Source organism: Python bivittatus, unplaced genomic scaffold (assembly GCF_059951505.1).
Source record: "Python bivittatus isolate LINGU-HERP-01145 unplaced genomic scaffold, Pbiv_v1 ctg000700_np1212, whole genome shotgun sequence".
In the NCBI taxonomy this organism is placed as follows: Eukaryota; Metazoa; Chordata; class Lepidosauria; order Squamata; family Pythonidae; genus Python; species Python bivittatus.
This window is the reverse complement of record NW_028277098.1, coordinates 44194473-44219026: the sequence shown is the minus strand read 5'-3', so window position 1 is coordinate 44219026 and position 24554 is coordinate 44194473. Positions and strand designations below refer to the sequence as shown.

The 24554-nt window shown below is 38.6% G+C and overlaps 1 protein-coding gene across 1 annotated transcript in view; it reads right to left on the bottom strand.

Moving 5' to 3' along the window:
- LRP8 (LDL receptor related protein 8) overlaps nucleotides 1–24554 on the bottom strand; it is a 226515-nt gene that overhangs the window by 30867 nt on the left and 171094 nt on the right. The window contains 1 exon segment of the mRNA XM_088153848.1: nucleotides 5567–5935. Within this exon segment, the coding sequence (XP_088009974.1) occupies nucleotides 5567–5935 (369 nt within the window).

Sequence of the window (24554 nt, the reverse complement as noted above, 5' to 3'; positions counted from 1 at the left end):
GGAGGAATATTGTCTGTTTTCATTTTCAAGTGGGTTGTTCTCAAAGATAGTCAGCTATCATGGCCAAATATGGATTTAAATCCATGGTTTAAATATAACATTCATGGCTCATGGTGTATGTTGGGAATATCCTCTTGACAGCTATGTGTTTCCTTGGTCCTAGCTGTTCTCTTTCATTCCAAACCATTCTTTTGCTCAGCAAGAATAATAGTCATTGCAATTTCATTGCAAGTGTTTAATTCTTTTATATGTGTTTTATAGACACTAGTGAAAAGGCTATTTGCTAAAGCATTAAGTTGAAACTTTATGTAATAGGCTGAAGTATTATGTATAATAACACAATAATAAAAAGAAAAAAATTACATCCATTTATGAAGAAACACACCTATCTGCTATTATGTATTCTGGAAGCACGTAATAGTAGACTTCCAGGACTTCCAGAAGATAACTGACTTACAGCAATTAAGAAGGGCGGGTGGGAGGTAAAAATTACATTTTGATGTTTAAACATTCTGATGCTTAAGCTATGTTCAACCTTGGCTGATCTCAAAAAGCTAAGCAGGATTGGAGTTGGTTAGTAGATGGTTGGGAGATCATCTCAGGAAGCTAGCTTAAACTGGAAAGTAAAACATCATCCTAGAAGAGTAATACCACTTCTGTATTATTGCTAAGAAAATTACATGGCTGCCTTCATTAAATCAGCAGGAGTCAAGCTTGACATGAAGGAGACCATACCTTTATTTAATCTCCATATCCCACTCCTGAACAATAAATGGCTATTGTTAACCCACCTACATTGCTACTTTCTAACAATTTTTAAACCTGCCTAAAGCTTTTTTAGAAAGCACAAAACTCTTCAAAGCTGGGTGTCAATGTCTACAACAGCTGCAGAATCACAGTGAAGAAACTTCTCTGAAAGCATTTCTTTGAGTGTTTTCCCCTTAGAGTACAGCATCCTTATTTTAAATGACAGAAAATCACTGCCACAGAGTAGCTGAAGCAATATGACCCAGACACTAATTCATATGATCCAAGAAGATTGTGGCAGAATCTCCTTAGCAATTTCACTAAGTGTCATGAGGATCAGAAATTATGGCTCTTCAACATCCTGGATGCAAGAAGAGGAGACCAACATGTATCCAGCAGGTACAGAAGGCATGATAAACACGCTATGGTAGAAATACAATTCATTATTCAGACTGCAAACTACAGGCATTCAAAATCACTAGAGTGAGCTATGCTTCGGCAAACAGAATATCTGCACAATGCTATATATTGCCTTTGTGGTTCCTAATCCAATTCCAAACCTCCCCAAAAAGCAAACATACAGAAGTCTATTCACAGATCACAGTGCAAGTTAAAAAGCAGATGTGTAAAGTGAAGCAAGGCTTTCATTTTATGCAGCATGTCAACACCTCTGAGAAAGAACCTTCTGCATGTCTCCCACAGGGAGCTTTTTTTAGAGTTAGTGAAATGCAACAAAAAGCACTAAACTAGACATTGTTCTGAACAGTAAATTCAGGAATTGCTCTTTTATCCTTGGGTTTCAGATAGAATATCAACTGCCAAGTCATAGCCCACTTCAATTTAAATAATTTTAACTGCATTAAAGTTCATAGGATTGAGCTCATTTAATGAAAAAGAAGCAGTTCAGATAATTAGAAGATATAGCCTTGGAATTCATGGAACCAGACTTGCTTTACTTATCCATGATGGCCTTTTAACATAATATTAGCAAGCCATTTGGCTGGTTCATGGAAAGCCATTAACATTAGAAGTAAGGTCTCTGTTTAGTAGCTGCACACTGAAATGGAATCAAACAGTATTTGATAGCATATTAGAATATGAAATGTGAATACAGGAGATAAAGTTGGAAACACAATATACACATAGGTTGAAAACATGGATGAATGGAACAATGCAGGGTAGGCCTTTGCTTATGACATCAAAATAAGCAAAAGTCAAGACCTCGTCGTCATGTCCTATTATCTACATAAAGGTAACAGTGATAAAGTCTTCTTTGACTCCTGATGGCTTTATAGAACCCAATCACTAAATTGCCTACTACATCAGTACTCTGCACATAAAGAAACATCTGGGGCACCCAGTCCTAAGGTTTACAGGGGAATTTGTAGCACAAATGGAAACAGGAATATACCTGGAAAGGGTTAGTTCTAGAGATCTGCTGTGTTCATTGAGCAAATCTGCTCCTCTGCAAGTCTTACATTGCCTGTGATAATGTTTTGCTTCACCAACTACATTATTACTAATTATTCAGCAAACATTGTTTCTTAAAACATGTGAACAACTGAAGCATGCTTTATATCATATTTATTTTCATATTTCAGTAATATAAAGGTATTCCTAAAGATACTTTAAATTATGTAATGGGTGCCTTATCCTGAGTCTTTCTAGAATCTCCTTAGATCCTTTAACAGGAGATACCAGGAAACTAGAACTATTTAGCTGCCAATTATCTACCTACTGAGGTCCTCTTAAAAGATTTAAATAAATATACACTAAATAAATATAACATATAAATATGCATACACAAACATACCTGCATGCATAAATCAAGACATATCAGCCATTAGATATATTTTTTAAACACATGTTCTATTTATTTCTTTGTTCATCTGCTGCACTCTGTCTTTGTTCATTTGCCAAAGAATTTTCATCTGTTGTCATCACTAAAATGTAGCCCTCATGTAGTTTCATCCCTTGAAAACAACTTATGACAACAATTGACAGATGCTGGCCTTGAAACAGATTTTAAATTAAGGACATCTTTCCTTTATATATGAGACTAGACAACCCGTGATCCATTGGGCCATTGTTTCAGAGATATTTCCTTACCTAAACAGAGAAACAGAATGACCAAGGGCAAAAAAGTAGTGGGAGTGTGAGCGACTTGTGACTTGCTGCTGGCTTCCCCATTGACTTTGCTTGTGGGAAGTTGGCAGGGACCATCGGAATTTTTTCCTTCCTTCCTTCCTTCCTTCCTCCCTTCCTTCCTTCCTTCCTTCCTTCCTTCCTTCCTTCCTTCCTTCCTTCCTTCCTTCCTTCCTTCCTTCCTTCCTTCCCTCCCTCCCTCCCTCCCTCCCTCTCCACACACAATATAGGCTTGCACCATTTGCCCTCCCCTCATGAAAGCCCTGCTGAAGCCTCCTCTTCCTCCTCCTCCTCAGCTGATCAGCAGAACTGCCTGCTACTTTGCAGGGGGGAGGTGGAACAAAAAGAGCTGCAGACCATGAGGAAAACTGCATCCCCACTCCCCATTCTGGCATGTCCCAAACGGCCCACTTCCTTGAGGGAAGAAGAGGGCTCACCCATTGACTGCTGGCACCCCCCAGCCAGGCCTACCTTGCCAGCAGGCATCCAAGTTGCTCCTTTATCCTTCCCTCAACATCCATAGCCGTTAAGAGATTTCAAATTTCTGCCTCGGTTCCAAAGCAGCCAATCACCACTCACCCATTGGACCTTGCTGCCAGCTGAGTGGGCATAGGGGACAGAGGGAGGTGGGAAAGAAGTTGAGGATATGTCCATGATGATCACGTGACCTGGGCTGACCCTGGTGGTCCAGCAGCACGGCAGTGCTGAAGCAGCCACAACTTCCCCAAATTTGAATGGGAGTAATGGGTCCCGGACTTTGGATGCATTCTGTAAGTTAGCCCATTTGAGGTACCTTGGTTCAAAAATTGTTGCCCTATGATGCACCGTTTCATTTGAAGGTTACAGACATGAGAGTTTTAGTAGTATATAGATACTGTAGTGTGGAGACAAGTGCAAACAGTGGAAAGTTGATTATCTTTTGTACCAAAAAGAGATCATGATCACTGTTTGCATAGGAATGCATTAGTAGATATCACTTTGCAAACAAACAATTGTAATCTAGTTCAGGACCTGTTTGTTGTACTAAGAATGAACTAGGTCCCTGGGGACCTAGCACTCTAATCCTCCTTCCCTCTTTGCCATGTGTCATTTCAATACTTTCTGGTTAGTTGAACCACAATTTCCCATGATGCCTGAACTTGGAAAGTCTGGTCTGAGTATTCTTTACAAAGCAAAATATCAAACTCAGATCAACCTGGGCTTTAATCTTCCTGAATCTATGAAGAGTTCAACAGTTTTCCAGCTAAATGTCACTGAAAACCATGCTTCAGTATATCAGGATGAATTAAAATAGATCATGCAAGAGAAAGAAAGGATCTTGCAAGCATATAGCTAGTTCCTGGGCCTGTGTCAAAATTTATTCTGAATGGAGTTGGTTCCAGGAGGCTGACAAAATGCCACATGTTGGATAAGTCATAACCTTGTATATCTATTATTTCTTCTGAAAATAGAATCAAAAACAAAAGAAGAAAGAACTTCTTAGACTGTTCAATTCTATCTCTAGATGCAAGCTCAAGGCCATTAGAAAAAAAAGAAGAGAAAAATAAAACCGAAGGGAAGATTAGAATTAGGTGAGAATAGCAAGAGTAATCCATAAAGGGGTAAAAACAAAAGCAAACAAAGAAAAAAAACAGTAATCCAGGAGATAAATTCTAAATTGGTGAACAAGATCTTACTTTTGTATCTGACAGCTTAATCTGTTTGTCTGATTTATATGATTTTTACTAATTGTCAATAATTGTGTAAGTACATTGAACAAGGCTTTCTTGGGAAATTAAAAAGATTCAGTCAGCAAGCAAAAACTGTCCACCAGACAGCTGTTTTTCAGCCACCCTGCTGATGCGTAATTTGTATAAATTTTTCATTTCATTTCATTTCCATGTTGCAATTATAAATATTTCAGTGAAACATTTTCTCAATTTCTGTCTGTCTGTCTCTTAGGCCTTGGGTGAATGACCAGCTTAACCCACTTAGCACCTAAAAATTGGATGAAACATTCCAAAACACTATGTGTGAAAGACTATAGTGCTAACTGAAGAGAAATACAATATTCAATAGCTCAGGGCCCCTAATAACTTTAACATTTACACAAGGGGACCTTCAATTTTTAGCACACAAAGCTGTTTAAGCTGAAGGTACAAGCAATTTTCCTTACAATTTAAAATGATGCAGAGACAAGAATACAAACTAGACATATCTTTTTATAGAAAACATGAATTAGAATCAACTAGTGAGTCAAATGGACCTGTTATTAATTACTCAGTTCTAGATACAATATAGAATCAATATACAATAACTAGCACATGCTTAATTTAAACAACAACAACAAAAATAAGTATCACTGTTCTACTTAGGAGTAATTTTGTTTTTAAAGAACAATCTTGATTGTCAGATGCTTTAAACTACATAATCTTGTTGATAATCTGGGGTGATTTGCAGACCACTATGGAACGAAGACCTAACCTACCAGATATGACATCTCAGAGGTTGAGTCATAACTTCTCCCAAGATAAAAGGTATATGCAAGATCTGCAGCTTTGGGAATAACCCCACCAAAGGCCACCTTCCTTTGAGTAAACCCACACAGAATTGGAATACAAAGGCTATCACCTCAGAATCAAATGTAATGGATAGGTCCCCTCCCCACATGCTGTTCAAAATTTTGGACACTTACAACAATCTTGTTCATCGGACTTGTCTTTGCAGTCCTCATCTCCATCGCATTTCCAATTCAAATGGATACATTCTCCATTGCCACACTGGAACTCATGTGCTGCACAGGTGCTGACGACTTGTGGTTTGAGTTTGTATCCACACTTTTCCATCGATTCATCTGAGAGGTCCTCACAATCAGGCTGACTGTCACAGACCCAAATCTGTGGGATGCATAGGCTATTGTTGCACTGGAACTCATTGGGGTTACAAGTGAAGGGAGGGCACTTCCTCTCATCACTACCATCTCCACAGTCATCATCCCCATCACAGACAAAGATTGTAGCTATGCAGGTCTTGTTGCTGCACTGGAATTCACTTGAAGAACAGACTTTGGAATAAAAGCAAAACAGATGAGAGTTAGCTCAAGCTTATCTAACCAACTTTTTAATATCATATTTTAAATCTTCAAAAAATTATCCTGCTCTTACATATATTTTCCTTACAACCCTGGAAAAACAGGTGCAATGTTTGCACATGTGTATACTCTTCATTACTGTACAGTCTGTTCCAGCCTGATGCTTCCATGTTACTCATTGAAAAAAGCAATCAAAGCCATTCTTGCTATTTTCTCCACCAATGCACCACCTATTCATGTTTTAGGATACTGATAGGTCCATGCAATGCTTCTCCCTCTGTCCCCCATCCCTGCTTCTGTTCCACAGCAACTGAAAAATTTGCTCCTGCATAGCTTGTCTACTTTTGATCAGGGCAAAAGTTATATGGAAAAAACAAATACTTACTTTTTCTTGGGACATAAATCAATAAGAACTTATAAAGGAACCTACTATAAAATGGAAGTCCTACACAATCCACCATTTTGTTTCTAGCTGCCTATGGAAAGTTCATAAACAGAATATGAGGCCAAAAGCACCCTCATACCTATGCTCCCCCCACTGGTATTCAGAGGCATACAGTCTCTGACATTACATGAAGTAGCTATATTTAAACAACCATTTGACCCATTCATCCTTGTGCTCCTTGATCTCTTGGCAGATTTCAATACCATCAAACACAGTATCCTTCTGAGTGTGATTCAAGGTGCTGGTTGTTACCTATAAAGCCCTATGTGGCACAGGGCCTGGCTACTTGAGGGGCTGCCTATCTCCCATAGTATGTGCCCGGCTGATTTAATCTGGCAGTATTGGCATGCTCTGGGTTCTTTCAATTAAGCAACACCATCTCTTGGGACCCTAGAAATGCACCTTCTCTATCATAGCACCTACCCTATGGAATGAGGATACCCCCCAAGATCTGAACAGTCCCCACCCTGCTGATGTTTTGAGGGGCCTGAAGACCTCACTCTTCACCCAGGCCTTTGGTGGAGATGGTTGAAGCCTCCTTTTAACCTAGGTTGTATTGTTTAACCCAGTTTGTTATTCTGCCATTTAAACACTTTTTTCTTTCTTGCTGTTTTTATTGTCTTGTTTCATGTTTTAAATTATTTATAAACCACCCAGAGTCACTAGGACTTGGTGTATACATTTAATAAACAAGCAAACAGACTTGTTTCATCCCCTTTTAGAAGCCATCATTAGTTCTACCCTGTGGCAGTGAAATTCTTTTGCCTGTTGTAAATCTTCCACCATTCAGCTACACTGCATGACCTCCAGATTCTGTATTATATAAGGGGAAAAATCCTGCCTGACTACGTTCTTCACACTGTGTATGTGTGTTTCTATATATCTATATCTATATCTTTACATCTACATATATCTCCATCTATCCATCTGCTCCCTCTTGTTTCTCTTTTTTTAAAAAAAAAAAAGCTGAAGAGACCCAGATGTGAATCTTTTCTTGATAGAAGAGCTGTTCCAAATCTTCCTTTTTAAACATCTTTTCCAGCTTTAAATATCTGAGACCAGAACTAAATGCAGTTTTCTAAGTATCTTTGCCATAATATTACTGAGAAGTTTGACCATGATGTATAGTTTGCATTTATGTTACTCTTACCAGGACATTATTTGCCAAGTCTATTCTCCTAGGAAAGGCAGAAAAGAGCAAAGGTTCATCTGCTATCTGAAGTTCATGATTTGTACGTTTTACATTACTGAACTCTCACTTCCATATTAAAAAATTGGCAGAAGTACAGTTTTATACATAAACATTTTTATTTCTTTCATAATTTATTATTTTAACAGTTTGACTATGTATCCCACTTTGAATGGGGAGAATAGTAAATGCACCCATTATCAGTATCCTTGAGAATGCTGCAGTTTAGTAAAATATATAGTTTGTGAATTCAAGGCCATTCATTGATGTAACAAAGGTTACAACTCCAGGAGGATATATGACATGAATGAATATAGGACATGAACAAGATGGTTTGGAATTAAGACTTTTGTGGCCAGATAAATTGACTTTTGCATTAAATTAGGCAAGTAAAAGCAGATATATTCAGGAACCATCAATGTCCTAGGTATGAGTATGAGGAGGCATATAGAACAATAAAAATTCCCTCCATGATCCTTGTAACATACAAATTCTATTCACTATCCATCTTTAGTAAATATTTATGAAGGCACAACTAATTCATTATTTGCTCTAATTTGGTTTGGTGGTTAAGGCACTGGTCTAGAAACTGGGTGACTGCTGAGTTCTATGAAAGTTCTTCTTGGAAGCCTGACCCATTCCTGAAATAATATAAACTCTGAGCACTTCTGCTTAATGGTCTCTAAGAAATACAGTCTTTGTAAGCAAACAGCCAAGAATTCAAAGGAAGGTTCCACAGGGTCAAGCTATTGATTCCTTTTCTCTACTCCCCATCTTTAACCCCTCCCAAACAATTACTTCTTTGTTCTCCTAACCTGAAGGGTGTAACTGTCTCTGAATTCCATCATTCAGTATACTGTCCTTGACAGTTCCTGCCAGTTCAGAGTCCCTACAGCATTAATGTCAAGTAAAGATCATTTTAGCTCAGTGGGTTTTTTAATATTATATATTTGCTTACCCTGAAGTGTATTCAAAAATGCTGGCCAAAATCTGTTTTGCAATTTCTAAGAAAATTTCTTTCCTCATTAAATAAGTGTGTTTTTTTTTTTAAACCATTTCCTCAGGGTGCTAGAGAATTTCTTTAGAAAGTCTCTTTTATTATGTTTTTGAGATTATTTTTGTCTTATAGTACCATAATACCTTGGCATTTTCTAAGTAAGTAAGTGCATGAATACCATACTCTCTCCATGAGGACTACACCACAATCTTTTATTTTAACAGCAAATTTTATTTCATTAAATGGAATAAGAACTGATTACCCCCCCCCAAAAATGTAGAATTCTCATAGTTCTCAGTTCTCATAGCTTGAGTGAGAGACCCTTTGAAATTCTTCATTGCCACTTTTGTTTTAGCCACACTAAGTAACATTTCATCAGCAAAAGTTGACCATTCCTAGTTATGAGCTGCAGGGCTCAATAAAAGCTAAAACTATGTGGAGCATTCAATGGGATTTCAACAAATGGATAAAGGATTTCACTTGCTCAAGATGATCTGAAATAACCCTCAACAAAGAAAAATCTTCTTTTGATGGTTTTGATTCTTGCCTACGGTCATGTCTGTGAATCAATAGGAAACTCTTAGGGACCATTTTGATCCATCTATCCTGTGTAGTAGTTACAATGGTGTCTTCGGAGACATAGCTTGTTCAATGGGAAGTTCAAGAAGTAGGCACTGAAATGAGCCCAAAGCCTTGCACTTTAGGGAGAAGGGGGAGGAATAATCCTGCTCACTCATTCATGCAACTTCATTGATACACATATAAATTAAATACCATACTGGCAATTGCCTAGCATTAAAATTGAACTTAAAAAAATGTCCAGATAGTCTAAAAGTTTTTTCTAACGTGAAAGAAGCCAAGTAGCAAATGAAACTAGGGGAGTCCCGAATTATAGTGTGCAAACTCATCAAGGAGTAGAACTATACAAATCTGGAGGACAAAATTGCTGCATATGAAGTCTGATGAGCAATGATACAGTCAGATGGCAGAGGGCTACAAAAAAGGTTGTTGCAGTTAGAGGCCTGACAGTGAATGGGTCCAGATCTGGAAGGTATAGCACTATTTTTCAGAGAACTTCTCTGCCCTCACTTTGGCTTTTTGTAGGTGGCAATTTCATTCTCCTCCAAACATAAGTAGGTTACAGAAGTTCAGAGCATGTTTTGAAGTTAAGAAGGATGCACAGGGCAAATAGTGAAGTATGCAAGGATTTGGCTTCTGTGTTGCATTGATAAGCCCCTTTGCAATACACTAGAAATTCTTCTGGAAGTCACTATGTACATTTACATACTAATGAGGCTTTTCTGGGCTATAGAGCTAGATTTCACCCTTCCTTCCATCTCTGCTTGCCAGATTTAGAGTTACACTAGTCTGTAGCAATTCAAATGAAAACTTCCAGGTGTTCTAGCTGCAGTTTTTTTAACCAAAAAGGAAATTTATCCCCCCTCTAAAGAATTCCCATAAAATAAGCTTAATTATATGCAATTTCTTTTTTTTATTAAGGGAAAAATTAACTGTGAAACTACTGAAACCAATCATTTTACAAATAACCCCAAATGAAATGGAAAATAATCCAGAGAGTGATGTTTACAGGTAGTTATTTTAAAAGCAACAGCTAAAATCCCCATTGCTGCTCGTGCCCTATGCCATAATAAACAACACACTTACTATGTATAGGATAATTTGCAAAAGGATGATAGGAATTAGAATGGGAGGTGATTCCAAGAAATGCTAGTTATTATTATACAAAGATCTACAATCTGAAGCCCTAGAGCTGCAGTCTGTAAAATCTTAATCTGGTACCCAGAGATCTCCAAAATGTATTTCTAAATTGTAATTTGGAATGTGATAGAAATGGAAAAGTATTAAATACATGAACTGGGGTGTGATTGTGTCAATAACACTTATTTTTAATGTTGTGTTATGGAATCTATCTAATTTGATGCAATCTATCTTTGACAGCATTCCTTCTGTCTGGTTCTACCATATATGAAATTGAAGATTAAAAGTCAGAGTAAGCCAGCATGTCTTTATTTAATTAGGCTAAAGAAAAGGGGGCAACACTTAACTTTTTATACTAAAAGGAATGTCAGGATCCAACAAGCAAAATCCATACCATTTTATGTTGCCACATTCAGTTGCCTTGTCTCCAATACTGATAAGTCAGCCAGAAGTGACTAAAGCAAAGGAGGGTTTATTTATTATTTATTTTATTACATGTATTATGGCTGCCCACTCCAAAAGTTAAGGCAGTGGGAGTTCCCTAGTCTGTTTCTTATACTAATTTTGATATAAATAATTCTCCCTGCCCTCCAGGCTCCCTTTTACAGCCAAACAGGAAACAATGAGTGCATTACACTGTATGCTTTGGAAAACAGCCTAGAATTTTATTTCCCCTGGCTGCTTCAAAGAATTTTACTTGCAGGTATATTTGGCATCTTAGTTAACCAAAATCTTGCAAAGCATTAATTCTGAATGGATTTGTATCAGACTTTTCCTGACCTGGTCCCTTCCAGATGTGTTGGATTATAACCCATCATCCACAACCAACCGTGGTACTTGGGGATAATTGGATAGTAGTCCAACACATCTGGAGAATAACAGATTGAAAAAGTCTGGGTTACATGGTCAAGAGATAAAGTTTACTTTCAAGTACATTAAAGACAGGATCCTTAAACCTTTCTCTTAATTCTTGTTCCCCTTGTAGACTAAATGGTTAATGTGGTACAGTACAGTTCAGCTATGAGAGGTTTCCTGTTTTTAAAGGAGAAATCTGAAATTTCTTGGAATCTTCTTATGCACCCAAACATTTAAAATGAATTTGGAGATAAAAAACTGGAGTTAACAAGTTTCTGTGAAGGTACTTCACCTTCTTAGGTCCATAAAAAAGCTCCAGTAGAAGATGTAGCCTGGAACTCACAAACCTATATGAATTACTTCCAAAGTATAACATAAGAAACTTAAGGCACAATTACCACACTTCTCTGCTGATATTTTGGTACCAGTTCCAAATTGACAGTACTCCTAAGATTTCAGAACTTCTAAATATCTGCAAGTTTATAAGTGCCCCATGATTACTGAGCTAATATTTTCTGGCAATCAGACAAATGTCCTATCTTTAATTGTCTCTTGATAAAATACTGCTGACAAATTCATCTTGCTTAATGGCTCAGCAAAAGACATCTTGGTTCCCCATTCCCTTATTAGCTAATAATTTACATGGCATGGATCTAAACTTTCCTGAAAAGTTCAAAGCGTTTTGATAAATGTGAAAGATGCAGTGACTGTAACACCACTAATGGAGCACTCTAAGTTGCACAGAGGAAATTGGTTTTACCACAACTGTTTGAATGGATTACAAATCAATTGGAAAACTTCACATCCCACTTTTTTAAGCAGAACTAATGCAATGATATATTGCATATATATCATTAGTTCTGTGAGCACTCTCTCTCTCTCTCTAAATAAATAAATAAATAAATAAAAACAGTGTATTTATATCCTTTTATCTAGGCATTTGATAAGTATTTTTTAGCTCATCTCCACCCTTCTATCTGCTTGCATAACTTTTATTTCTCTTCTGAGATTTGCCAAATCTGCAAATCAGAGAATTACATATGTATGTGTAAAAATGACCCTTCAGCAGCAGATGATACAAATTAAAATCACAGTTCTTCCTCATCTCCTCTTTGGCTATATGCATGCACCTCAAAAGCCATCTCAAATGATCAATAAATGTAACATTAAATGATCATAATCGAAATAAGCTGGCTTTGGCATACACTATCTCTTTGTCTTTTTGTATTTATAAACAAGTGAAAAGATATTGATTTTAGGTGTTTATATCAACTTCCTACATCCAAGAAAGAATTACTATATTGCAAATGCAGAAACTGTATTAAGATGTATCAACTTCTCAAAATAAATTAGGAGAATTCTGGGTAGAATTCTGGATATATTGATTATAGGCTGGAAAAAACTTAGTTTAGCCTAAAAAGCAGCTTTCAGCATTATATCATTATAGGCACCACAGTTCTAATAGGGCCCCCTCCAAGAAAGCAAATAAAACAAACAAAACAAGTTTGCTTTACAAATTGACAACTCTTTCAAGCACTGACCCCATCCCTAAATCTGTCACTGGATGGCAAAGAACTTATGTACAGATAGTCCTCGACTTACGACCATTCATTCAGCGACCATTCAAAAGTATGACGGTGCTGAATGAGGGGGACTTACGACTGGTCCACGAAGTTGCAGCCATTGCAACATCACTACAGTCACTTGATTGTAATCCATGCACTCAGCTCACAATTATGATGTCACAACAAGCCATGGCCACATGATTGCCATTTGCAACCTTCCCTGCTGGTTTCCCACAAGCAAAGTCAATGGGGAAGCCAGCAGGGAAGGTCACAAGTTACTCCCATAAGTTGCTCCCATGGAGCCCGCTCTTGTACTCTGCAGTGCCCCCCTGCCTGACTGCACTCTGTAGCTCAGCGTCTGCCCATGGCCCTTGCACGCTCCCCAGTGCCTGCCTGTGGATCTCACCAGCCCACCTGCAGCCCTCGCTGGTCTGCCTGGGGTACCTCCCCCACCCCCTCACACTCTTTACCTGGACTCCTGCCTCTTCCCACTTAAGGACCCATGCATTCCTGGGGTTACGATGGGAACCAGGATTGCCATTGCTAACCCATGTGGTCACATGATGTCGCACTTTATGACCGCATCACTTAGTGATGGCAATCCTGGCTGCTGCCATAACCTGAGGACTACCTGTAGTTTGCCTGATTTAGGTTTCTCAGATTGTGAGAATCCATTAATTGTGGTTTCTAAGCTATGGTTTATGGCTTAGCAGGCTGTGTAAACACAGATAATTGAGATCTATTCAGTAAATCAGAATTAGCCAACAGTGGCTTAGCTTGATGAATGAACTAATCTAAACTTCTATTTAGGTTTAGAAATTTGATTGGTGTTTTCAGAGTGACAAAGTTTTAACAGTTGAATATCATAAGATCCCATAAACTACTTACATTTGTTGTTCATTTTCTTAAGTATAATCCATTTAACCAGTGAATAAATCAAGCACCTAACCCATTCATATATAAGCCATGATAATTATAGGAGAGTTAATAAAGGTAACATTCTTTTCACTGAACAGATAACAAAAATATATGATGGTACAGTACATTATTACATGGAAATACATACAGAACTTGCAAAATCCTAGGTCTTCCACAGAGGACAAATCTAGTTCAAATAAACTTTCTAATTTGCTACTCACAAGCTGATTTATTAGGTCATTTAAACTTTTCTGCCCTCAGACCAAGACATTCAGTATCGTGATCAATTAGCATTTTGAGTGTTATTTTCCATTTGTACAGTAATTGTTCTGAAAATGGAGGAATTTGTTTCCAGTTATTCTCTAGCTCAGAGGAGACCTGTCAGCTATATTGGTAATTTTACAAGTCCAATTAGCTTGGTAGCTTCTCCAGAAACAAATGAGGTTGTGATAGTCTATTAGCTCACATATTTGCATAAAAGTAGATTGTGTTGGAGTTGCTAACCATTTCACACAATGAGACATGCATTGTGGCAGGAAGTCCTATTCCTAAAACGGTTAGTGTGACATCTTAGAATAGCCTCCTTGGAACCATTTTGAATCCCAAAGAATTTCTGAAATACTCTTTTGAAAATGATTAAGCAAAAGTCATGGCTGACAAATATAAATGTGGGACCTTAGTACTGCCTGGTGAAATGAAGGAATCTCTCTTCCACAGTTTTGAAACTGGGAAGTCCTCCCAGTTTCTAGCCTGATGCCTTAATCATTACACCAAACTGGCTCTCCTAAAGAATGACTAACTTTCATAATATCAGTAATTCTTCCCTCTAATATAGTTTTAAGTATGTGTGGCCAAAAAGTTATCTGGTTGCATGAGACAGACTGGTGATACTCATTGACAGATGAAATTCTGGAAATTCTGCACTAAATACTTCTTTTTTTTTTCTTTGTTCCAGTTTGTTTTAAAGTGACCACATATAGTTATATCATTTGTCATAGTTGAAAAGAATAGAAGTGATACCTAGTACTGCTATGTGAAAATAAAGGAATTTTGTTCCCTTATTTTGACATGATTAAAAATTCAGCTATACCAGAATTTCTGTAAAAATCAATGGAATGTTAGGCATATTATTATATACATAATACATATTTTGTATTTTCATTTTTCCCCCTGAATATTCTAGTGATAGCTAGATCAGTCTTTGCTAGGCACTGGAAAATATACAGAAAACAATCTAAAAGACAAGGAAAGCTGAGTGTTAATGAAAATACTGTTCTGAAAATCTCCCTTTCACATGAATAAAATTAATGAAATATAGATACCAGTATTGCATGATATAAAAATAGAATATTGGACTGTTACATTCTTATTATGGATACAAGTATATAATCACTTAAGAAAAAAAATTGCTTGCTGTCTTATATCTGCTCTATGGAAAGATGTATACATAATTATGTATGCCAATATTTAAGTCTTACTTTAAAAAAGAAACAGAACATGTTAGATTTCAAATTCTGAAGCAAATGAATGGCCAGGGGATGAACATGTCCTCATAATACATATGAAAAACAGCAGAAGCTCCTTATAACTGTCTATTCTTATGGTCAGTTTCTGAATTAATGGACAGAATAAGAATAACATAGGTTGAGCCAAAGGAATTAAAAAAAAAAATCAGTTTGATAGAAAAACCTTGCAGCTATGACAATTTAGGCTCCCAGTGGTACAACTCTGCTGAATAATGATATACCAAGCAATGTTCCCAGAATATGTAAATGAAGTCATTACACCATAAAATCTCTATTTCCATTAATTTAATTCTCTCTATGGAAATACTGTAGTGGGGCAGATACACACACAGATTCCTAGCATTTAATGTATTTTGACTTTAACTCTACTGAATCAAAAAAGGCAAATTGAGCTGGAGTGTGAGAAATCACTTTTGGTACGTGTCAAAGTTAGATTGGTGAAGAGAAAAAATTAGCAAATATATAAAAATAAAATTAAACATGCTTGTAGGAGGGGGCAGAGTAGGGTTACCATACCTGAACTGTAAAACTCCAAATGACCATTAGATAGCAGGAAAGAAACCCAGAAAAGTCTTTGCTGACATCTAGTGATTTTTTTCCCCACCCAGATATGATAGGTGGATATGCTGGATGCTTTTTTAGTATTGTTTTAATGCTGGATGTATTTGTGTTTTAGATATATTTATAGTTTTTAATGTTTTTTGTAAGTTGCCCAGAGTCCCCTATTGTGGGGGAGATGGGTGGGGGAGAAATCCAACAAATAAATAAATAAAATAAATAAATAAAATAGCAGAGAAGGAAATGAGGAGATATAATAAACCTAGGTCAAAACCCAATTTCACCTAACTTTTATCTTGGAACAGAATCTATTGCTATAGTAGTCCTGCTGATTGAATTGTGCAAGTATGTTTGCTTTCATGTAGTGTCTAAAAGTGGAACTGCTGATAAATCAATGCAAAAGAATTCCCTTCCACACTTATAAACCCCACTAGCATAGCAATTTAATCTAATTTTTGCTTAACAAGGAGAGTCTACATTACAATTTTACCATGCTTCTCTACTGCTTCTTATACAAATGTATCTTGAAATGGTTTACTATAAAATATAAAATCAATTTTTAAAGTCTATATTAAAAATAATTTATTAAAAGGATGAGATGAAAGGAAAACAAGAACAGGGCTACTTATGTGAGGCCCTGGAAAAGTGTTAAGTCTTTGGTTAAGTGTTAAATCACCCAGCCAGCTTTCATGCCTAAGGGAGGACTAGAACTCATGTTTTCCTGGTTTCTAGTATAGCATCTTAGCCACTACACCAACCTGGCTCTCCATGAGTGGAGAAATGCATAAGTGGAAGAATCTTCAAGCACTAATCAACACAGCTCCTTCATATAACAAAGTGAGGCATAGGTATACATACTACATATGACAACTGATCTGTAAAATGGGAATTTATTCTAAATATTAAGTTCTGCATCTGGGTAAGAAAAATATTCAGCACAAGTATAAGATGGTGGGAGACCCAGGTATATTTGAAAAGGATCTAGGTGCGCTTGTTGACCACAAATTAAACATGAGCCGGCAGTGTGAAACAGCTGCTAAAAAGGTAAATACTATCTTGGGGTGCATTAACAGGAGGACAGCGTTCAGTTCATGGGAAGTAACTGTTTCTCTCTTTTCTGCCTTTGTCAGATCCCATGATTTATTTATTAAACGTATTTCTATGACACCACAATCAAAAAAGTGACATCTCAGTGACATGCATAGAACAGATATAGATACAGATTAAAACATCTACAGGTAGTTTTCAGGTTATGACCATTTGTTTAGTGATCAAAGTTACAAAGGCACTGAATGAATGGTAGTTACAACTGGTAGTTCCACCCATTGCAGCACCCCTGTGATCAACATTTGGGAACTTGGGAGACCAGCCTGCACTTACAACTGGTTACAGCATCCCACAGTCATGTTCTCCTGCCCTGTGTGAACTGCCTCTGCTTCAACTCCCCCACCCACCTATCTCCCCCCATCTCTGCCATTGGACACTCTATACTCCACTGTCTACCCGTGCCACCTCCAGCTGACCTTTGCCATCTTCTTCCTTCCACTGCTGGCCTGGGATCCAGATGCTGGGCTAGGGCACAGCTCCGGGACATGTGCGGTAAGCGTGGCAGAGTGTCATCTGCTGAAGGGAGTGTGCCAGGGAGGAGGCAGTGGTATGGAGCTGGTGGAGGAGGCAGGCTGGCGGTATGGGCAAAGGATCTCCATTTTCCACCACCGGTGCGAGAAGCGATAGCCCGCAGACAAGAAGAGCACAATGGGATGTGACGGAGAGGCAGTGGTGGCTTCTGGGCAAAGATGGCGGCTGTGTGGGAGGTGCTGTTTGGGGTGGCAGCAGAACTGGAGGAAGCAGAAGGATGTGGGCTTCCTGGAGGCACAGCATGTTGGAAGCTACTGGCCCTTTGTAAGGCCTTGCAGGAGGAAGGCTGGGCTGAGCGAGCAGAGGGCCTGCAGGTAGGCTCTGTTGGCACTGGAGTCCACCCCTCGCTGAAGCTCGCAAGCAGGAGTGCTTCCAACGTGAGCTGCAGAGCACATGCTGAGCCTCTGGGAAGCCCTCATCCCTCTGCTTCCTCCGTTGGAAGCAGTCCTCAAGAACCAGCTTCTGTTGGAAGCACTCCTGGAGAATCTCTCTGTGCGGCTTCCAGGAGACATCACACGGCATCATGAAGGGCCAGCAACTGCCTTGGCGGGGCACGCCTTATCAGCAGCAAGAGGAAGAAGATGGTGAAGGTCAGCTGGGGCAGTGTGGGATGGCAGGGATAAGCAGCAGCGACAGAGTGCAGGGTGGCCAAAAGTAGGGTCTTGGAACTCTGAGATCTCAGCCACAGAATTTCTGGAAGGCCTGAAACAGGTCACCAATCTTTCATCCCAGTTGCCATGGCATGAAAAAAGCATACGGGATTATTGGGAAAGCACATTATGGCTGCTTCATTGTACAACAACAGCTGGATAGGGGGAAGGGCTTACACATAGAGTTCATCTTGAGTAACAGATGTGGTACGTACCCTAATGAGATAGTCCTCATTTAGCGACTGCCTCATTTAGCAGCCATTTGCAGTTATAATGGTGATGAAAAAGTAACTTTGTGACCAATCCTTGCATTTACGACCTTCATAGGTCTATAAAGCAAAGGAAAGCTGAAGTAAGATTGTAAGCGCAGTCCTGGTTTCACTTAGCGACCGCTATACTTAACAACTGAGTTGCCAGTCCCAATTGTGGTCACTAAACAAGGACTACCTGTACACACCTTACAAAACTTATAGGAAGGAATGGGTTTAATATGAATTCAAAACTGATGAACTTTATTTATCCAAAAGAAGATGACCCTGAATTTAAGATGACTCCCTCCAAGGACTATTAGACAGCTCCCACAAAACTGGTTATGCATGCTTTTTTCCCATTAATAACTGTATATGTGATACACTGGTATATGTGTATGCGTATGCCTATATGTGTACATCTATCTGTATCTCCATCAGTCTTTCTTTCTGCAGGTCAAAGGACAACTCCAAAAAATGCCAGAGCGAAACAGAGAGGGGCAGAGAGAGAAGAAAGGTGCAAGAAACACACCGAGACTGTGGCAATCTGGGCAAGCGAACAAAAATCTAGACATGAATTACATTGGCTCTGATGCCCAAGGAAGTATACTGTGTGTTCTGTAGGTTGCTGCTTTGGTGAGATAGATTTATTTAATCCAGTTATTGTATAAATAATAATGTTAATAATGTAAATTGGATGGAAACTGGGGAACAGAGTCTTGGAGTGTTGAGCCTTTTTTTCCCTTTTGGTGCAGAAAATAAACAAGTTGATTGAGGCCTTTGGGCTGTGCTACAAGGGCTAAGAAACCTCTACATGCTTACTCCTTAGTAGACCCATTGAGTTCAGTGGCTCTTATTCCCAGGTAAGTTTGTTTAGGAGTTCTGGTTTGTTTTGTCAAAATGTTACCTTTGTTCTCCCTTTTCCTCCACATGTAGAGACATGTACTGGAGACTCTCCATCAATAAACAATTCTTATTTTCTCAAGTCCTCCATGATGGAAGAGGCTCTCCACTCTGTACACTCATCCTCTACATGTGGAAGGTGACAAAAGGAAGGAAAAACTAATGGGTTGGTTCCCCAGCTCCTTGAAGCAACAGTAGCTGCTTCTTCTGCTCTGCTTCCATTTCTCCCACTTACTTTCATTTTTTGAACCTCTCACCTACATGTGACAGCATTTTCACCATACTTTCAGCAAATGTAGTAAGACCACTCCATTCACAGGTAATTATTTCGGGGGGGGGGTGTCATCTTATCTTTTGGAACATACAGTAGATGCATGCACACCTATTCTAAAGCTCAAACTCTGCATGTGAGTCATACTAATTTTTTCATGGAACTGAAGATCATGAAGAACATCTTATATAGTATGACATAAAACTGAGAGTAAAATTGTAACATTTGTGTAATAAAAGTACATGAAATGAAGATAAATACGAAAATAAATGCTGGGGGATGGTAACCTTTTATCCATCACAGAAGGTGTAATCATGCTGGGATAATAAGAGTATTTTCATATTGTTTTGCTAAATCAACATAATTATCATTGAAATAATGAATATTTCTGCTCCTCAAAAACAGGTTCCTTGGAATATGGTTGCACAACCTTTATTGAATGAAAAGATCCATTTGGTCCTGTGGAATAAAGTTGAGGGCTGCATATAGGTGAGACAAAGGGGAAACAGGTAGCACATCTGTCTCATTTACAGAAGGGAGGGTGCAAGAGCAGGAAAGATGGAACTCACTAGTGAAATTTGGGAATGTCAATGATTTGTGCTGCTGTAAATCAGCACCAGGTGACAGGATGGTCCCTGAGGGGCTTAAGTTAGCCCAGAAGCTGTGTTCATATGCACTGGAAGATCTATAGTGTTTGAATTGAAGGCCCTAGCTCATTGTGTACTTTGAAGATTTTTGTTTTGCAGTATTATGAAGGAGGTACTGCAAAGCAGCACATGAAATTTCTAGGTTTGAATGTTGAACACGAGAGGAGGAAAGGGGAGATCAGTTCTGCCTAATCTGTTTCTAGTAAGATATTTTTAGTACAGTCATCTGCTACCTGCCAATAGTTTTCTGATCAAGACATTGCCTTAGATGCCAGATTCAACAGATTAGTGAAAGAGATGCAACCATTAATGGAATGGATATTTCATCTAGTAACCAGTAAGTGCAGATGTATTTGTCTCCAGAGAAACGACATGCACTGTGTTATTAGTAAATACTGGCTAACACTAAAAAGCTAACTGAATGTGGAAGCATTTAAAATTAGATACTGCAAGCAAGGAAGCAATATATGTTATATTACATCAGCTTTCTGCAGTCCAATTCCCTCCAGGTGTATTAAGTCTGCAGCTCTCAGAATTGCCAGACTAGCTGACTGGGAACTCTGATCATTGTAATCATAATACATCTGAAAAAGGCCAAGTTGGGAGACACCATACTAGACTGTATTATACTATACTAAGATTTTAGTAGGAAGTGTTCTTTATTCTGCTTCTGGATAAAAAAAAAGAGGGCATAGTGTGCTGTAACTGTTTGGTGGCTAAATTATGCCACCATTATTTTACCAAGACAATTTCACTATTCTGTTCCACAAATGGCTGATCAGGTACAGAAAGTGGGTAAAAATTCACCGTGCAATTCCTAAGCATTTTATCCCATGCTAAATGGCTCTATGTATTCATCTGGGGAGTTGCTGTCTTAGTTCCATTTAAAACAATAATCAGGATTCTAATGCCAGGAACAAGTCGCATTTTCCAATTATGCAGGGGAATATTTTACAATGGAATAAGGGGAAACCTGTAATATAAATTCATCTAACAAGACAACGCTGTGGTTGTCTTCAACTTAGATCACACGTTAGTGTCAGAACATTTTAAGCTGGGATCATCCAAAGGTGTTTCCCCTCCCCCCCAATGGAGAAGAGTGGTATATGTACACTGAAAGATTTTATATATATATTAACTGGCAAAGAGTAAGTTTGTGATAAATTCTGTAATCATAAACATCACAAATGTGGTTCAAGTTCATAATCTCATTTCCTGTGTGCCAGGAAAAGGTCAACTTGATAACAAGAACCTTTACAGTTTAGAAATTCACCAGCCCTACTGTAGTTATGTTCTTGCCATAATGTATAAACCAAGTTCGGCAGATAAAAAGAAGCAAAATTGATTTTATGCTCTTTGTGTATTCTTTGTGGGATCAACTATTCCCTTGGGTAAGGGCTTTTTAAAGTTCCTTTGGTGTCCCACTTCAGGCTTTAGATCTATAACTTACTGTAGTTTAAATGGAGAGAGGGTTTCTGCTTTTTGTGGTCAAACCCCACTGCATCTTTTGCTTCTTTTACCATCAATGTTTCACAGCAATTCATACTGGATGTTCTCTACCATCTCTTGGGAAAGTACTGCACATGGCAGCAGTACCTTCTTAAAAGGATGCATTTCTTTGTGTTATCTGAATTCTCAGATCAGGGCCAGGTGTTTTATCACAGCTTATTTAACTCAGACTTCCAAGGTGAAGCTATTTGATCAAGTCAAGGAAGACAGATTACCTTCACATTCACTGTAATCATTTGCTGAAGCTAGAAATTTCACAGAATGATGGATGAAGAAATTGTCACAGGGCTAAACCAGCAATATTAGTCCTTAGGAAAAAACAGAGTGTTTCCCCAGCCTTGCTCCTTCCATATGATTCTTTTGGTAGACACCAGGTTTGCAAAGATGGCCCTAAAGTTTTGCAGGGGCTTGGAATAATTTCTAGCAAATTACCAGATTATAATAAATACATCTTATGAGAACATCAATAAATACATATGGAGGAGACTTTGAGACAGAATGGAGAAGGTGGGATTGTATACATTAGGTTTTTTTCTTAATATGGTACAGAACACAGACACAAACACTGTATTTGTTTTTCCCCACACAAAAGTGTTTTATTGTACAAAATTAAACTCTTATTCTACTATCTTCCTATTACTGTAAGTTTACAATTATTCCTATTCTTATTTAATCTATAAATTTATATCTCTATGTTCTATTCTACGTTCCTATTCCTATGTTTGTAGCACTATGTTTTCTTAACTATTTCTTAGCTGTATTGTCGAAGGCTTTCACGGCCGGCATACGATGGCTGGTGTGGGTCTTCCAGGCTGTGTGGCCGTGGTCTTGAAGTTTTGTTTCCTAACGTTTCGCCAGCACCTGTGACCGGCATCTTCAGAGTGCAGGAGCACAGACAGGAGCAGTTCTCTCTGTGCCCAGGACAGCTATTTCTTAGCTCTTTAAATCTTTCCTTTCCCCCCAGGTCTTCAGCTCTTGTAGCCAATCTCAGTCCATTTGCATGTGAAAACCCTTTTCACTCCTTTATAGACTTGCAAATGGGCTTTTCTCTCCCCCCTCAGCACTCACAGTCCTCTGTTTCTGGAGCTGGTTTGCAGAGTTTGCACCTGGACTGCTGCACACAATGGGCTTGGTTTGGTCTGCAGCTTGCTTGGGCTTGCAGACTCTTTCCCTCCTCCCCCCTCCCCATCTCTCACCTCTGCCTCTCAGTGGTCTTCCAACTTCCAAAATTGAAGTTTTCTCTTGCTGTCTGAAGGCTACTGCTGAGGTGCTTGCCTTTGGGTTGGAGGTTTCTTTTTCTGCTCTCTTCCTAGCTTAACTCCTTTCTTGATACACCCACTGCATGCTTGTTTTCAGTTCCCTTTTTATAAAACAAATTCTCCAGTTAAGGAGAGAGTGGGGCTGTTTTAACCCTCCTTCTCAGGTAGCACCAAAACTCTGGATCCTAGCAAGAAAAAAAAGCCTGCTCATTCCAGGTGGTCAGTTCACTCTTCCACAACCATCCTGTCATGTGATCATGCAGGCATAAAGATTATACTTGTGACTGATAGCCTAAGCCTGAGAAAGAGCAAAGAGAAGAATCAGATATGCTGTTACACCTGCAGAGTCTCTCACAGGAAAGGGAAGTTGAAAGGAGCTGGCAGGAAGCAGTTGGACTCAGAGGGAAGGAGAAATAGAAAATGGCTAGCAAGCAGAGATGGACTTAGGCAGTCTTGGACTGCTGAAGAGATGCAGGTTCCAAGATGGTTTAAGACACCAAATGGGAAGATGAAGTAGCATGGGATCATGTCTACCTGACAGAGATTTCCAAAAGGAAAAGGGGATTTGAAGATACAAGATGATCATGATTATGCTAGCAGTCAAAGATTGCCAGACAAGTTCTAACTAAAGCTCTTGATTAACTCTATGGGGAATTCAATAATAGCTATGCACATAGCAACAGCTCAAGATTGACACACACTGTAATACTAATTAGGCCATTGAACAATTCTGTACATGACATTCTCCTTTGAGCCCAATATGGGGGGGGAGACTGAAGCTCTGTTTGAATGCATAACTGAATGCTGCTTGCATAGTTCTCTAAAAGAATCAGTCTCTCAGAGCAAATACTTTTCTATCCTTCATTATGTTCCCTCCCCACAAAATATTGTTTGACATGATTCACTTGAAGGTCCTGTGACTTGTCTGGGCCAGGGACTGTTTTTAAAATTCAGCAGAGAAAGATAATCAGTCACGAGCAATTTTGGACTCCTCCTTTGTTTTCATCCAAGAAAACCAACCACTTTTGGCTTTATAGCCATTCCACTGTTATATATACACTAAGAATCATGATCTGAGTATTGTTTTCCTTTTCTCTTCCCACATCTTTTCTTTGTGTGTGAAGTACCTTAAGACGGTAAGCCTGAGGGCTGGGACTGTTTTTTTTACTAATATTTCCAATGCTCTGGCTGCTGAATATAAATGTCTTAAATTCGTAAAACAAATGTCAAGAGCAGCATGCTGAAAACCTGTGGATATTCTTTTCATGAGGCAAATTTCCAGTTAAAAAGAGACAGATCCTTTATGGGTATGGTTGTCTGTATGGACCTTCACAGACTTTCATCTACTATACTGTTTTTCTGTTTAATTGAGTAGAGCATTGGAAAAGGCCAATACTTTTCGTAGTAGTAGTAGTAGAAGAAGAAAGGAACACCTTTGAAAACTTGCAGGGGATTCAGAATTAGAGAAATATGGAGAGAATGGATTTTTGGTTGGCTCACTTATACATCTCAGGCACTGCCTAGTAGATACCCATGACATAATGGCAAGGGAATCTCATTCTTCACTACTGACAGGAAAGTACCTGTATTGATTGCATTTGCTTGCCCATTTAATAGCAATCTGATTTAGCAATTTAAACATGGTATAGTTACAGTGATTCCCTACAGCAGAATGTTTCCTGTGGGAAAGTCTGA